Consider the following 16,413-nt stretch of genomic DNA (forward strand, 5'->3'; position numbering starts at 1 on the left):
TAAAACCAGCTTGAACATCTGGAAGTTCACGGTTCATGTATTGCTGAAGCCTGGCTTGGAGAATTTTGAGCATTACTTTACTAGCGTGTGAGATGAGTGCAATTGTGTGGTAGTTTGAGCATTCTTTGGCATTGCCTTTCTTTGGGATTGGAATGAAAACTGACCTTTTCCAGTCCTGTGGCCACTGCTGAGTTTTCCAAATTTGCTGGCATATTGAGTGCAGCACTTTCACAGCATCATCTTTTAGGATTTGAAATAGCTCAACTGGAATTCCATCACCTCCACTAGCTTTCTTCGTAGTGATGCTTTCTAAGGCCCACTTGACTTCATATTCCAGGATGTCTGGCTTTAGGTGAGTGATCATACCATCATGATTATCTTGGTTGTGAAGATCTTTTTTGTACAGTTCTTTTGTGTATTCTTGCCACCTCTTAATATCTTCTGCTTCTGTTAGGTCCATACCATTTTTGTCCTTTATCGAGCCCATCTTTGCATGAAATGTCCCCTTGGTATCTCTGATTTTCTTGAAGAGATCTCTGATGCTGCTGCTGCTGCTGCTAAGTCGCTTCAGTCATGTCCGACTCTGTGCGACCCCATAGACGGCAGCCCACCAGGCTCCCCCGTCCCTGGGATTCTCCAGGCAAGAACACTGGAGTGGGTTGCCGTTTTCTTCTCCAATGCGTGAAAGTGAAGTCGCTCAGTTGTGTCTGACTCTTCGCGACCCCATGGACTGCAGCCTACCAGGCTTCTCCGTCCATGGGATTTTCCAGGCAAGAGTACTGGAGTGGGGTGCCATTGCCTTCTCCAGAAGAGATCTCTAGTCTTTCCCATTTTGTTGTTTTCCTCTATTTCTTTGCATTGATCGCTGAGGAAAGCTTTCTTATTTCTTCTTGCTATTCTTTGGAACTCTGCATTCAGATGCTTATATCTTTCCTTTTCTCCTTTGCTTTTTGGTTCTCTTCTTTTCACAGCTATTTGTAAGGCCTCCCCAGACAGCCATTTTGCTTTTTTGCATTTCTTTTCCATGGAAATGGTCTTGATCCCTGTCTCCTGTACAGTATTACAAACCTCTGTCCATAGTTCATCAGGCACTCTGTCTATCAGATATAGTCCCTTAAATCTATTTCTCACTTCCACTGTATAATCATAAGGGATTTTATTTAGGTCATACCTGAATGGTCTAGTGGTTTTCCCTACTTTTTTCAATTTAAGTCTGAATTTGGCAGTAAGGAGTTCATGATCTGAGCCATAGTCAGCTCCCAGTCTTGTTTTTGCTGACTATATAGAGCTTCTCCATCTTAGGCTGCAAAGAATATAATCAATCTGATTTCGGTGTTGACCATCTGGTGATGTCCATGTAGTCTTCTCTTGTGTTGTTGGAAGAGGGTGTTTGCTATGACCAGTGTGTTCTCTTGGCAAAACTCTTGTCTTTGCCCTGCTTCATTCTGTATTCCAAGGCCAAATTTGCCTGTTACTCCAGGTGTTTCTTGACTTTCTACTTTTGCATTCCAGTCCCCTATAATGAAAAGGACATCTGTTTTGGGTGTTAGTTCTAAAAGGTTTGTAGGTCTTCATAGAACTATTCAGCTTCAGCTGCTTCAGCGTTACTGGTTGGGGCATAGACTTGGATTACTGTGATATTGAATGGTTTGCCTTGGAAACGAACAGAGATCATTCTGTCATTTTTGAGATTGCATCCAAGTACTGCATTTTGGACTCTTGTTGACCATGATGGCCACTCCATTTCTAAGGGATTCCTGCCCAGAGTAGTACATATAATGGTCATCTGAGTTAAATTCACCCATTCCAGTCCATTTTAGATCGCTGATTCCTAAAATGTCGACATTCACGCTTGCCATCTCCTGTTTGATCACTTCCAATTTGCCTTGATTCATGGACCTAACATTCCAGGTTCCTATGCAGTATTGCTCTTTACAGCATTGGACCTTGCTTCTATCACCAGTCACATCCATAGCTGGGTATTGTTTTTGCTTTGGCTCCATCCCTTCATTGTTTCTGGAGTTATTTCTCCACTGATCTCCAGTAGCATTGGGCACCTACCGACCTGGGGAGTTCCTCTTTCAGTATCCTATCATTTTGCCTTTTCATACTGTTCATGGGGTTCTCAAGGCAAGAATACTGAAGTGGTTTGCCATTCCCTTCTCCAGTGGACCACATTCTGTCAGAGGATGAGATGGCTGGATGGCATCACTGACTCGATGGATGTGAGTTTGAGTGAACTCCGGGAGTTGGTGATGGACAGGGAGGCCTGGCATCCTGCAATTCATGGGGTTGCAAAGAGTCAGACACGACTGAGCGACTGAACTGAATCTAATTGCTTCCTTCTCTTTTTTTGTTCAATTTCTTTTATCAAACAAATTGCATTTATTTAAAAAATTTCCCCAGTTGATGTTCGTAAAAAACTTGTATAACTACCAGCTAGGACCTCTGAATAGCCAAAGATGGTCAAAATAACAAGACACAGAAGGGATATTTTTTCAAAACAAATCTCTGAAGCATTAGTTGACTATACAGCTTCTTTTAGAATTAGAAGGTTTAACCTTTTTCTATTCTGATAACTTATTGGCTTCATTTTCTTTTTCTCTGCTTTAGACTGATTAGCTTAATTACTTTCATTTGCCAACTCCAGCTTTCTCATCAGCTTTGTATTTTAGAGGTATCTTACTGACTGCCTAACTTCACCGGGCTATCCAGTATCACATGTGGATGAGTAGGTGGTATTCTTTTCTAAGGTATCTAATCCATACCCTCAAAGGAAAGAGGGAGAGTGGCTTGTAGCTTTCATACCTTATTTATAGATGTGTATTTTTCACATGGAGAAAAAAGTGATTTGGGGAGATAGAAGTATTGTGAACATGTGGGAAATAAAGCCACATGACCTGAAAATAAAAAAAGGTTTAAAAGGGAACATAGGATACAGGAGGTTCAGACTGTGCCCTGTAATTAATAGGAAACAGGTGAATGTCATATTTTTCTAATATTTTTGTGGCCTTATACTGCTGGGGGACATGAGAGATTGACCTGTTCCTCCCCATCCTCCAGCTTCAAGAGCATCAAGAGGAGATTGAAGGGATGATGAATGCCCTTTTCAGGGGTGTCTTTGTACATCGGTACAGGTGAGTTACTGGGCTCCTTTCATTGAAGCAGCTGGGTCCTCAGTTACGGAGTCTATAGAAATAACAAGGTCCCCTCCTAACCCTGTTATCTGTAGTCCCACAGCTCGGAAAAAACTCTTTAACAAATGTTCCAAATTGGGTTTAATTTATTCCTGCCTACAAAGGATTGCATAAACTCTTCTGGGAGGGAAGATAAGAGCATCAGGCATTGATGAGTATTATTCTGCTCCAACTTTGCCCAAGACCTCCCCTCCCCCATCTTCATGGGGCTTGAGCCTTGAGAGGACAAGAGGAGAGAGCCAAAAGCAGGGCCTTTCTGAGGGTTTACAGTTCTTCAGGCCTTTCCCCAGCCCACTTTACCCTGCCTTTCACTGTGCTAAAGGCAGGGGAGTTTTATACTGGGTAAATAGCTGGTAGAATTAAGTTAAAGAGTGTCCATGTTTGTGTCTCACTCTTACCTAGATTTCAGGCTCTGCCTTTTCAGAACCCTTCAGCTGATTTAATCTTTTCTTGAAGTGGAATCAACACACACACGTGGATATGTTGTACAACATAGGGAATATAAATGATCGTCTTATGATAAATGAAACATAATCTTTAAGAATTATGAATCACTGTTGTACACCTGAAACTTATGTTGTACATCAGCTGTATCTCAGTTCACCACACACACAGTTTGGCCGATAGTTAAGATTCCAAAATCAGTTTTTAAAAGGGGCGTAGAGGATAAGTTTTAATGATTGGTTACAGAAGGGAACTGTTCACTTTTTAATGTATTTTATTTACATTGGGACGAGGAAGTGAAAGGGCTAGTACTTGATGTTTAGCCAAGAAAATAGACTCTTCTGTGATAAACAGATATCTGCTAGGATAGAAAGTCAGTTTGGAGAGAAGGTGAAAAGGGTCAGCTTTCTCTCTGTGCCTAGGGATGTCCTTCCTGAGATCCGTGCTATCTGCATCGAGGAGATTGGGTCTTGGATGCAGAGCTACAGCACCTCTTTCCTCACTGACAGCTACTTAAAATACATTGGCTGGACCCTGCATGATAAGGTGAGAGTTGACTCAGTCCTCTTCCCTGCCCCAGGGTGCTTCAGCTTTTCCTGGTCTTGCCACTTAGGTGTTTCACTAGTGATCAGTGATGAACTCATCAAGGCACTGAACCTCAAAACTCCCCTAGTCCTGGGGAGGGTAAGAGAAGTTAGGGGAGAGAAGGATATATTTAGGGGAGTAAATGCCTTAAAACAGAGTTGAGGGAAGAAAGACTTTCCCTAGGAAAAGGCAAGACAGTTACTGATAGGGTGGTGATACAAGTGCTGGGGTGGTAGCCAAAAGATCCTCTTAGCAGGATTGCTTAATTCTGCTGAAAAGGAGAATTTGGGATTTTAAGTGAGAAGACAGTCATTCATTCTTTTTGAGGCATCTCAGAGTCTTCAATATAGAGGATACCCAGGCCCAGGATGAGCAACCTGAGAGGGAAGTATGGAGATCCAGTAGGGGTAAGTAGAGGAGGAGTCATTCATATTTCCATTCTCCTCAGTAGCATCGAGACGTGCGTCTGAAGTGCTTGAAGGCTCTGAAAGGGCTGTATGGCAACCAAGACTTGACTTCGCGCCTGGAGCTCTTTACCAGCCGCTTTAAGGTAGAATCAGGACCGTGCTCCTGTGCTTGGCCCAGTCTGTGGTTCCCATTTCCGCACCTCATTTTCCCACTTGTATTGCTTTTATGTATCTGTGGCTATCCCAGTATCTGCTTCTACACCCCCTCTTTAGGAATCTCTCAGATTCTAAGAGGTTGGTGTTTGGGGATGGATGCAAGGAGGTACTAAGTGATGTTCTCCTTCTTACAGGACCGGATGGTTTCCATGGTCATGGACCGAGAGTATGATGTGGCAGTGGAGGCCGTTAGGTTGCTGATAGTTATACTCAAGTGAGTCCTGGGCAGTGGAGAGACAGGGATCTCAGGGTTATCTTTTCAGTATCAGACAGGCCCTTCCAGAGTCTCTCTCCCTTCACGCATTGTAGGTTGACTCTTGTCTGTACAGGTTGAAAGACCGAGATCATTCCCAAGTTGCAAGAGCTCCGGGGGGAAATTTCCCATCTTCTCTAACTCCATATCCCTCTGTCTCCCAATCTTCTATTTGCAAGTTCTTTGTGAGTTAATCCTTGTTGGCTTTGCCATGTTTCTAACCTTGGTTGTGCCAGAGGACGACATCCACATCCACGTGCTCGTTCTGCTTTTCTCCCGGCAGGAGCATGGATGGGGTGCTGACGGATGCAGACTGCGAGAGCATCTACCCTGTCGTGTACGCCTCTAACAGAGCCCTGGCCTCTGCTGCAGGGGAGTTTCTGTACTGGAAGTGAGTGGGGCTCCTTTTGTTTGTTTCTTTATAACGCCGTCTTCTCTTGGTTTCTCTCCATCATCTGCTGCTGTTCTAAGCTCCCCTCCCCAACCCATTAGTCTCCCTTGGTGTCTCCTTCCCACCTCAATCCCTGGAGACTTTCCTTAGCTCTGTCTCTTTCTCCTTTAATCCTCTCCCTCCAAGGTAACTTGTACTCCTTCCTTTCTCCTGTGCTGTGCCCTTTCCCTGTGCCCCTTCGACCAGGCTCTTCTACCCTGAGTGTGAGACAAGAGCAGTGGGTGGGAGAGAGCGTCGCCGAAGTCCACGCCCCCAGAGGACTTTCTTCTACCTTCTGCTGTCCTTTTTCGTGGAGAGTGAGGTGACGTATGGAAAGGAGCTGTTGTGCTAAGATGTGCAGGTAGAGAAGGATGGGAGCTGGCTCTACACGCGGTGGAGAAATGATTCATCGGGAGCCACTTCTAGTGTGTTAACATATGGCTTCGGTGACTTAACATCTGCCTCCTCCCACAGCTCCATGACCACGCCGCGTACTTAGTTGACAGCCTGTGGGACTGTGCAGGGCCTCTGCTGAAGGACTGGGAGAGTCTGACAAGCCTGCTGCTGGAGAAGGACCAGAGTATGTGCCAGCTGGTAGCCAGGGAAGGGGCCCTCTCCCCTCCTTGTAGGAAACCAGGAGAGATTTCTCTCCTGACTTGTAGAAGGCATAGGTAATGGGTGATGGGGGTGATGGAGGGGGTTCTTAGGGATCAGGTGTGGATAATCTATGAATCTGTGTTTTCCATCCGCCTGCCAACCCAGACCTGGGCGATGTACAAGAGAGTACGCTGATAGAAATCCTTGTATCCAGTGTCCGGCAAGCTTCAGAGGGCCACCCACCTGTGGGACGGGTCACAGGGAAGAAGGTACAGCGTGAGGGGTGCGGGGGTGAGGGTTGTTGGCAATGTTAAATCCAGGCAGGTACTGTCTGTCCTTACCCTCAAGTCTTAGGTTAGGGTGCTCCCTCCTCAGCCTGTCGAAGAATTCCATTTCTAGCAAAAGAAATCTCAAGGGAGCTGCTTATCTTCCTAGGAAGATAAGATTATCAGGCAGAGGAATACACATACATACACCTTTCCCCCATCCCCAAATGATTAATTTCAGGGCTTAACCCCAAAAGAACGTAAGATCCAAGCCGATGACAAGGTGAAGCTGACTGAGCACCTCATCCCCCTGCTCCCCCAGCTCCTGGCCAAGGTAGAGGTGCCTCATCGCTCAGCCTCTGGGAAAGAGCGGGTGGAAGGAAGTGGCCTCCAAATTAGCAGTGTGGCAGGTTGTAAGTAGGCTTCCCTCTGAATCACCGCAGTTCTCAGCTGATGCAGAGAAGGTGGCTCCCCTGCTGCAGCTTCTCAACTACTTCGACCTCAACATCTACTGTACCAGGCGCTTGGAGAAAGTGAGGGGAGAGGACGACACATTCCCTCTTGCTTGCTGCTTTTGTCCCAGAGCCAAAGATTCTACTGCCAGTACCTGCTTTTTCTTAAGGACATGGATTCTAGAAAAACCAATAAGCCTTCCTTCTCCTAGGCATCTTATCCTTGAAGTTTAATGTTGTCAATGCTGTTTCTTTCTCCCCGTGTCTAGTCCCCTCAGGAGGCGTTCTCTTCCCCAGCTCCCCCACGACACTGTCTTCTCCCACCTTTCTTTCTCAGCACCTGGAGCTGCTCCTGCAGCAGCTCCAGGAGGTGGTGGTGAAGCATGCGGAGCCTGCGGTGCTTGAGGCAGGCGCTCATGCCCTCTATCTGCTGTGTAATCCTGAGTTCACATTTTTCACCCGCGTGGACTTTGCCCGCAGCCAGCTGGTGGATCTCCTGACCGACCGCTTCCAGCAGGAGCTTGAAGAACTGCTTCAGGTTGGAAGTAGGGCTATGTGACAGGACTCCCCAGACCTGTGTGGGAGAGGCCATGAGATATGGGGGTGTGGATCCGCGAGTTCTCGGGGAAATGCCACATGGACTTCCTTTCTTCCTCAGTCGTCCTTCCTAGATGAAGATGAGGTGTACAGTCTGGCAGCCACTCTGAAGCGCCTCTCTGCCTTCTACAAGTGAGCAACTCCCTGCCTGCTCCCTCTTCTATTCCTGCCGGTGTCCGTTCCAGTGTAACATTTCCCTCTTCCGCCCCCCACCCCCCACAAAGTGCCCACGACCTAACCCGCTGGGAGCTTTATGAGCCCTGCTACCAACTCCTCCGAAAGGCTGTGGACACAGGAGAAGTTCCTCACCAGGCAAGTAGACAAGTTGGAAATGTGGAAGCAGGAGTCTTAGGGGCCCCGTGTCCCAGGTGGCCGCCTTGCAGGTGGTTCCAGTCCCAGGGGTGTGGAGTGAATGAGAGCTCCAGCGTGCATGTCGTTCCTTCTGTCCCACTCTCGGAAGTGAATGTACTTTCCCAGCACCTGAAAACAGTCATTCTCTCTGGCTTCTGGGGAGTCAAGGATAATATTGAGGGATTATAGGAGACTTTAAATCAGGAAGAGATGGCATTCCTGCTCAGGGCAGAATTCTCTGAAGACTGTCGAGAATCACTTTTTTCCTCACCAGAAAAGGAAGTAGGTGTCTCCTCATCTCATTCTCTCTCTTCTGGTCTGCTTTTTTCTTCTTTCCTTCATGTGTATCTGCCTGTCTGTGTCTCCCCGCCTGCCCGTTACTCTACTGATCTTTGCTTTTTAACATGTGGTTCTTACAGGTGACCCTGCCAGCCTTGACTCTTGTCTATTTTTCCATTCTTTGGACACTAACCCACATTTCTGGGTCAGATGCTTCCCAGGTGAATATGGGCCTGAGGAGGGGGAACAGGAATGGAGTACCAGTGTCTTCCTTCATTCCTTCCCCTGAAGTCGTTGTCTCCACAGAAGCAGCTGTTGGATTTGAAGGGCAGGATGGTAGCCTTCTGCGAACTCTGCCAGAGCTGCCTGTCAGATGTGGATTCTGAGATCCAGGAGCAGGTGAGCGTTCGTCAAGGACGCACATCGTCTGTAGCCCGGCTCCCATGGTCTGGGGAAACCCATTCTGAGGGGAAATTAGCAATATAATTTCTGTCATGGTCACTTTTCTGTCCTTTTTAAGCATTCTCTTTTTTCCCCCAACAGGCTTTTGTCTTGTTAAGTGATCTGCTTCTCATCTTCAGCCCTCAGATGATTATAGGGGGACGAGAGTTCCTCAGGCCCCTTGTCTTTATTCCTGAAGCCACTCTGCAGTCTGAGCTGGCCAGCTTCCTCATGGACCATGTCTTCATCCAGCCTGGGGAGCTGAGCGGTGGTACCAGGGCTCGGGAAGGGTTTGGGGCTCAGGCCTGCTTTGGGCTTGGAGGGCAGGGGGCCTGAATTGTGATTCTGACACTTCCACTCTGTGCTTGGGGGGAGCCAGGTCATTCCCAGGAGGATCACTTACAGATTGAGCAGCTGCACCAGCGGCGCCGCCTCCTGGCTGGGTTCTGCAAGCTGTTGCTCTATGGGGTGCTGGAGATGGACGCGGCCTCGGATGTTTTCAAGCACTACAGCAAGGTACAGCGGGGCGCCAGGCTGAGTATGGCTGACTCATGACCTCAGACCCTGTAGCGCTATAGAAAGGGTGGGGGAAATGATAGTACCAAGCTTAAAGGAAAAGTCAGGGGAAGGCCTGTGGTTTGGAATAAAGGGACAAAGAAAAGAGCCTTAGAAAACAACTGTGGAGGAAAAGCTGTTAGGAAGAAATTCATTGGAGGGAAAATGCCTTAATCTTCCTGTCCAGAATTTTTTTTTTTTCTTTCTGTGAGCCTAGTCTGTGGAATGGGGTAATGTAAGAAGGGGAATAAAAAGAACAGAAGAGGGTTCAGTCCTTCCAAGGTACCTAGATACCTACCTTGGTCTCCTCAACCCACCATCGTGTTGATTTCTATTTATTGAGTACCCAGTATCCCAGGCACTAAGGGCTCCTCAGTGAACAACAGTCAACTGTTCCTGCTCCTTGGAGCTTCTGTTCTGGGGGAGACAAACAGCGAAGGTTTCAGTGCAGTGGCAGTGTGTTCTGGCAGGTTCCTACTCTTCTCTGAGAAATGGACTCCAGGCAGGGTTTCTTCCCTTCGTTATTTGCCTAAACCGTGATTTCTCTGGGGCTTTGTCTCTGCTGGCCGGAGATATGGTCTAGTATGAGTTGTTTCATGCGTAGATTCATATTCCCTACCTCAGGTCCTTTTGGAAGGAAAAGGAAAGAAAAAATCTTGATGCCTTCCCTTGGTTGAGCAGAATCATTTTAGGAAGACAGGCCCCTCCCAACTATCTCCCAGGGCTGAGGCATCCTGTCCCAGTGCTTCTTCCTCCCCCTGGACCCAGCCTGTCGCCCAGGGATACCCGCTCACCCAGAAAAGAAAAAAAAGGGAAGAAAAAATCAAAATAGAAACAGTCCCTTTCTGTGGTCAACATCATTTTGTCTACTTCCTTCCCATCAGTTCTACAATGACTATGGTGATATTATCAAGGAAACATTAACAAGAGCAAGGCAGATTGACCGAAGCCACTGTTCCCGAATCCTGCTGCTGAGCCTCAAGCAGGTACCCCTTCTGCCTGGGGGGCCTCAGGCCTTCTGTGTCCCCCACTGCAGCCCACCCCCAGCTGTTCAGAACGTGAGCTCTTTCAGAGCAGGACGTTTCTAACTTATTTTGACTTTTATTTCACGTGACAGTCTCCTTCGTAACTAGTAGATCCATAAAAAGTAATTTATTTTAACCGTCAGGGCAGTTTCTACCCCAATCCCATAGATCTCCTGTGTGAATTAGCACATGGGAGCACCACAATAAAGTGACAGGGAATTCCTAATTTTCTTCTGGCTGTCGTCTCTCAGATCCTTCTGTTACTACAGGCATTTTAATTTATTTTTACAGAGCACAGTGAAGCCTTCTCTGGTGCAAGGCAGTCAGGAATAGGGTCAGTGTCCTCAGAGGAAAGAAAGTAAAAACAGCAGATGGTGTCCCAAGCCCTTTAGAATTTCTAAAGGACAGAGAAAGGAATGCTGTACTTGCTTGTTCTGTCTTGTTCCTCCCTTTCCCGTGTGCCATGTCTCCTGGACAGTTATACACAGAACTGCTGCAGGAACAAGGGCCCCAGGGCCTGAATGAGCTTCCAGCTTTCATCGAGATGAGGGACCTGGCCAGGAGATTTGCCTTGAGCTTTGGACCCCAGCAGCTACAGAACCGTGACCTTGTGGTCATGCTACACAAGTAAGGAAGTATTGGTAGAAGGCAAGGTACTTGACTCTTCCAGACTCTGTGTACAGGACCAGCTGGGAGTGAGGTCTCAGAGGGAGGGTCATGAGGTCCGGGAGTAGCGGTCACGTGGGTGAGCGGGTATCCCTGGGCGACAGGCTGGGTCCAGGGGGAGGAAGAAGCACTGGGACAGGATGCCTCAGCCCTGGGAGATAGTTGGGAGGGGCCTGTCTTCCTAAAATGATTCTGCTCAACCAAGGGAAGGCATCAAGTTCTCCTTGTCTGAGCTTCCTCCAGCTGGCTCCTCCAGTCAGCCCCCAAATCTGGCATTCCTGGAGCTCCTCGCGGAGTTCTCCCCCCGACTCTTCCATCAGGACAAGCAGCTGCTGTAAGTTAGGGGTGGGTGGATAAAGACGTGGGTGAGAGAGGAAGGGTCTGGTGAGGGCTGTGACCACTTCAGACAGGCTCCATCCCGCCTCTCTCTCAGACTGTCCTACCTGGAAAAGTGTCTGCAGCGTGTCTCCCAGGCACCTGGTCGTCCCTGGGGTCCAGTCACCACCTACTGCCACTCCCTCAGCCCCGGAGAGAACACGGCAGAGGTCAGCCCTCAGGGCTACCCCCGCTCCAAGAAGAGGCGAGTTGAAGGTAAAGTGCAATGAGTGTGGGTATCGGGGTGCTCAGCGCTACTGCCTTGATAGCCACTGCTTAGGGAAGCAGCATGTGGTCTTTGCCCCTTTCAGAGTCTTGCATTTGGTCAAATAAATATTCATGTAGCCCCTACTATCATTAAGGCTACTCATTTTCTTCCAAGGTTTATCTAGCCAAGTAAAAATAGCCAACTTCTATGAAAAATTAAATAGAAACTAATGATAAAACCAAAGATTGAACTAAAGAATCTGTACATTTATGATGCCTCTTGTTGACATATTATTTTGCAATTTTTAAAAATTTTATACGGTCTTCATGATTTTTATAGTCTTCAGATCATACCTGTCATATTTACATATGTTTTTTCTTTAAAGTGATTTTTTTTTTAATTTTAATTAATTTTATTTTATTTTCAAACTCCACATAATTGTATTAGCTTTGCCAAACATCAAAATGAATCCACCACAGGTATACATGTGTTCCCCATCCTGAACCCTCCTCCCTCCTCCCTCCCCATACTATCCCTCTGGGTCGTCCCAGTGCACTAGCCCCAAGCATCCAGTATCGTGCATTGAACCTGGACTGGCATCTCGTTTCATACATGATATTTTACATGTTTCAATGCCATTCTCCCAATTCTTCCCACCCTCTCCCTCTCCCACAAAGTCCATAAGACTGTTTTATACGTCAGTGTCTCTTTTGCTGTCTCGTATACAGGGTTATCGTTACCATCTTTCTAAATTCCATATATATGCGTTAGTATACTGTATTGGTGTTTTTCCTTCTGGCTTACTTCACTCTGTATAATAGGCTCCAGTTTCATCCACCTCATTAGAACTGATTCAAATGTATTCTTTTTAATGGCTGAGTAATACTCCATTGTGTATATGTACCACAGCTTTCTTATCCATTCATCTGCTGATGGACATCTAGGTTGCTTCCATGACCTGGCTATTATAAACAGTGCTGCGATGAACATTGGGGTACACGTGTCTCTTTCCCTTCTGGTTTCCTCAGTGTGTATGCCCAGCAGTGGGATTGCTGGATCATAAGGCAGTTCTGTTTCCAGTTTTTTAAGGAATCTCCACACTGTTCTCCATAGTGGCTGTACTAGTTTGCATTCCCACCAATAGTGTAAGAGGGTTCCCTTTTCTCCACACCCTCTCCAGCATTTATTATTTGTAGACTTTTGGATTGCAGCCATTCTGACTGGTGTGAAATGGTACCTCATAGTGGTTTTGATTTGCATTTCTCTGATAATGAGTGATGTTGAGCATCTTTTCATGTGTTTGTTAGCCATCTGTATGTCTTCTTTGGAGAAATGTCTATTTAGATCTTTGGCCCATTTTTTGATTGGGTCATTTATTTTTCTGGAGTTGAGCTGTAGGAGTTGCTTGTATATTTTTGAGATTAGTTGTTTGTCGGTTGCTTCATTTGCTATTATTTTCTCCCATTCTGAAGGCTGTCTTTTCACCTTGCTAATAGTTTCCTTTGATGTGCAGAAGCTTTTAAGTTTAATTAGGTCCCATTTGTTTATTTTTGCTTTTATTTCCAATATTCTGGGAGGTGGGTCATAGAGGATCCTGCTGTGATGTATGTCAGAGAGAGTTTTGCCTATGTTCTCCTCTAGGAGTTTTATAGTTTCTGGTCTTACGTTGAGATCTTTAATCCACTTTGAGTTTATTTTTGTATATGGTGTTAGATATAGTCTCGTTTTGTGATAATACCCCAGAAATCACAAACTTGAGGTGTAAGTTAGTTTTCTGGTGTACATTTTAAAATACTAGTAGTCATACCCCATTCCCCCAGGTCTAGGTAGTATACTTACCTATTTCTTGTCTCCGGATTTGCTTATTTTAGACATTTTATGTAACTGGAATCATAGTCTGTGGCCTGTGTCTTCTTTTAATGAGCATGTTTTTAGGGCTCATCCATTCTTAGCATCTGTCAGTACCTCATAACTTTTCATGGCTGAATAATCCATTTGTATGGATATGTCATTTTATCCATTCATCAGTTACTTGACATTTAGATTGTTTCAACTTTCTGACTGTTAACACGTGATGCTCCTGTGAACATTCATGTGTAAGTTTTCACATGGATGTAGGATTTCACTTCTCTTTAGATATATGTAGGAATGAAATTGCTGGATTGTATGGTGACTATGTGTAACTTTATGAGGAACTACCAAACTAGTTTCCAAAGTGCCTGCATTGTTGTGCAGTTCCTACGGCAGTTGACAAGGGCCCCAGTTTCTCTACACGTTCAAACTTGTTATTGTCTATCTTTTATTTTATCCATCTCTTAGTGACTAAATTGGTATCTCATCTATTATAGCTTAAATTTGTATTTCTTTAAGTACTGTTGAGCATCTTTGCACATGCTTATTTGCTATTTGTATATCTTCTTTAGAGAAATATCTATTCAAATTCTTTGCTCATTTAAAAATAGGGTTGTCTTTTTATTGTTGAGTTGTCTCTTACCAGATATACAGAAAAAATTTCCTCCCATTTTTTGTTGTCTTTTCATTTTCTTGATGGTGTCCTTGAAATACAAAAGTTCTTAATTTTGATGAAATTCACCTTACCTGTTTTTTTGTTGTTTGTGCTTTTGATGTCATATCTTAAACTTTCCTCATCTAAAGTCACAAAAATCTATTCCTGTGTTTTCTTCTGAGAGTTCTCTAATTTTAGCTAATACATTTAGGTCTATGGTCCATTTTGAGTTAATTTTTGTGTGTGGTGTGAATTATTTTTAAGGTCTTCTGTATGCCACCTAAAGTTATCTTTCATACCACCAGGAAACTCTGCTTTTAACCAGTAAAGTAATACTTGTTAAGGACCCACCATATGCAAGATACTGTATTAGGTGTTTTAGAGGCCATGATAGATTCTCAAGCAGCTTACCATCTAATAGAAAAGAAAGAAAATACATTTATAGAAAATCTGAGCTGTGAAGTCACCAGTAAGTGATAACTTCCCCGGGGTTGGACAGATGACTGCTACAGAATTCAGAGAAGAAAGGTATCCTTTCATGTTCCGTTGATCTTATGAAGGCTTTATCAAGAAGATGGTATTTAAGCTAGATCTTGAGAAATGGGTAAGATTTATATAAGCTGAACAGAAGAAGAATAAGTACCACGGACAAGCAGAACAGCACAAGCAAAACAGGTCAGTGTTTGCCAAAGCACATGAATACATAGATTGGTTTGCCTAAAACAGAGGGTTTGTAAAGTTAGGATAAAACTGAAAAAATTGGTTCCATTGTTCATCATACTTACTGAGCTCCTTGCCTTCAGTTGTGCTTGGAATGCAGGAGTGAGCTTTCTTTGGAATAGTGTCAGATAGCGATGTGCTGTGGAAGAGGGTGGAGAAAGTCTTACAAAAAGTGATCAGGGAAAGCCACAGAGAGTATGAATGCAGGGCAAAAACTGGAGAAAGAGGGGGTGCCTGGTGTATATCAGAATAGCAGATGAGGACTTAACCTGGAGGTCCAGTGGTTAAGACTCTGTGCTTTCAATGCAGGGGCTGTGGGTTCAATCCCTGGTCGAAGAACTAAGATCCCACATACAACACAGCCAAAAATTTAAAAAGGGGGCAGCTAAGGGAATAGCAGACAGGCGGGTGCGAGTGGTTCAGAGGCCATGGCAGGGTGTCTCTGGCTTGTTCAAGGAATAGCTAAGAAGGCCAGTATTGCTGAGTGGAGATTGTGTAGGATACAGGACCAAAGAGGTTGTCGGGGTCCCAAGCATAAGTCAGAATAAAAACTCTGGCTTCTACTCAGAGTGAAATGGGTAAACACTGAGGGATTTGAGCAGAGGAGTGACAGGATCCGCCTCACATTTTAAGGGGTTCCTGGGTGCTGTGTGTAGAACTGACTGACGGAGAGGCAGGGCTTGAAGGCAAAGAACTGCTGAGGAGGCTGCTATAGGGGCCCAGACAGGCGGGAGCGGGTGAACTGGGGAGAGGCAGATGTGAGAAGTGACCAGACTCGGGATATATTTCCAAGCTGTCACTAATAGGGCCTCATAATAGGAGAGAATGTAAAATATGAGAGAGAGAGGAGTTGCGGATGACTCCATGGGTTTTGGCCTGACAATTGGAAGACTGGAGTTGATAGCAGCTGAGATGGGGAAGTCTGTAAGAAGTGAGACCGGGACTTTGGTATGTTACAGGTGGAGATGCTGGAGACAGGAGTCTGGAGTGCAGGGTGGGGGGAGGGAGAAGCTTGAGATAGATGTTCGAGTTGGTACTTAAAGTCATGAACCTGAAGGGCTAAGAAAGCCACTGAGGATGGAGATGGGGAGAGGTCCTAGGACTGAATCCTTGGACATGACACCAGTTAAATAGGCTGGAAGATTAGGAGTCACCTGGGGGCTCAGGTTTATTCTCTGGGAAGACAAGCTCACAGGTGTGGCTCTTCCCTGTTTAGGGAATGTTCTAATGCTTACACCAGAAGCAGCTCACTCTCCAGTTACTGGTTTCAGAGTGCAAACAAGGCTGTGAGGAGGGAGACAATGGGTGTATGAGTGTTTCCAGTTGATAAATACTAATATCAATTTGACTTATGTTTTAAAATAGCTTTACCTGGGTTTTTTTTTTTTAACATTTTGGCTTCTTTCTCCTTTGTCTTCCTCAATCTCTTATAGACAGTCCTTAATATTTTGAGCCCCAGGTTTTCCTCTTACCCTTCATATTAGAACTATGCTGACATTACGGTCATTTCATTTTTTTTCTGGCTTTTAGAAAACCCAGTCTTTCACTTTTCTGTTTCTCCTTAACTCTCATGCTTCCTGCCTCATTTCAGGCCATTCTAAACTTTTTCTCACTACAGAAACCTTGAATGAATGGAATCTCAGATTTCTCCATTGATTAACTGAGACCTCTCAGTCTCAGCGACTCCAGCCTTCTCTCACATTTGTATATTACGTTTATCTGTGGAATGTATGTCTCTTTCCATCTTGTTTTCTAAGCTATGTATGAATTTCTCCTGGACAAGCCCTTGATACAATTCTATAAACCCTACTTTTTAGTACGTAGGGCTGTGCTCAGTTTTAGT

The 16,413-nt window shown here is 45.3% G+C and overlaps 1 protein-coding gene across 20 annotated transcripts in view; it reads left to right on the top strand.

Moving 5' to 3' along the window:
- The window catches only part of STAG3 (STAG3 cohesin complex component), a 31,058-nt gene that overhangs the window by 11,891 nt on the left and 2,754 nt on the right, over positions 1–16,413 (top strand). For 8 of the 20 annotated variants that reach the window (XM_086374144.1, XM_086374138.1, XM_086374143.1 and 5 more), the window contains 21 exons: positions 3,064–3,137; positions 4,064–4,187; positions 4,678–4,776; positions 4,984–5,063; positions 5,386–5,493; positions 5,740–5,854; positions 6,007–6,112; positions 6,295–6,398; positions 6,637–6,729; positions 6,839–6,928; positions 7,185–7,385; positions 7,506–7,576; positions 7,669–7,756; positions 8,215–8,295; positions 8,366–8,473; positions 8,618–8,786; positions 8,895–9,031; positions 9,955–10,056; positions 10,574–10,722; positions 10,967–11,095; positions 11,195–11,352. In XM_086374144.1, the coding sequence (XP_086230270.1) occupies positions 3,064–3,137; positions 4,064–4,187; positions 4,678–4,776; positions 4,984–5,063; positions 5,386–5,493; positions 5,740–5,854; positions 6,007–6,112; positions 6,295–6,398; positions 6,637–6,729; positions 6,839–6,928; positions 7,185–7,385; positions 7,506–7,576; positions 7,669–7,756; positions 8,215–8,295; positions 8,366–8,473; positions 8,618–8,786; positions 8,895–9,031; positions 9,955–10,056; positions 10,574–10,722; positions 10,967–11,095; positions 11,195–11,352 (2,386 nt within the window). The remainder of the gene's footprint in view (positions 1–3,063; positions 3,138–4,063; positions 4,188–4,677; positions 4,777–4,983; positions 5,064–5,385; positions 5,494–5,739; positions 5,855–6,006; positions 6,113–6,294; positions 6,399–6,636; positions 6,730–6,838; positions 6,929–7,184; positions 7,386–7,505; positions 7,577–7,668; positions 7,757–8,214; positions 8,296–8,365; positions 8,474–8,617; positions 8,787–8,894; positions 9,032–9,954; positions 10,057–10,573; positions 10,723–10,966; positions 11,096–11,194; positions 11,353–16,413) is intronic. The other 12 variants (XM_086374148.1, XM_086374141.1, XM_086374146.1 and 9 more) reach the window with 4 other exon arrangements.

This window comes from Bos grunniens, chromosome 25 (genome assembly GCF_055505025.1).
Source record: "Bos grunniens cultivar Pamir isolate PY7600 chromosome 25, Bosgru_T2T1.0, whole genome shotgun sequence".
NCBI classification, from domain to species: domain Eukaryota; kingdom Metazoa; phylum Chordata; class Mammalia; order Artiodactyla; family Bovidae; genus Bos; species Bos grunniens.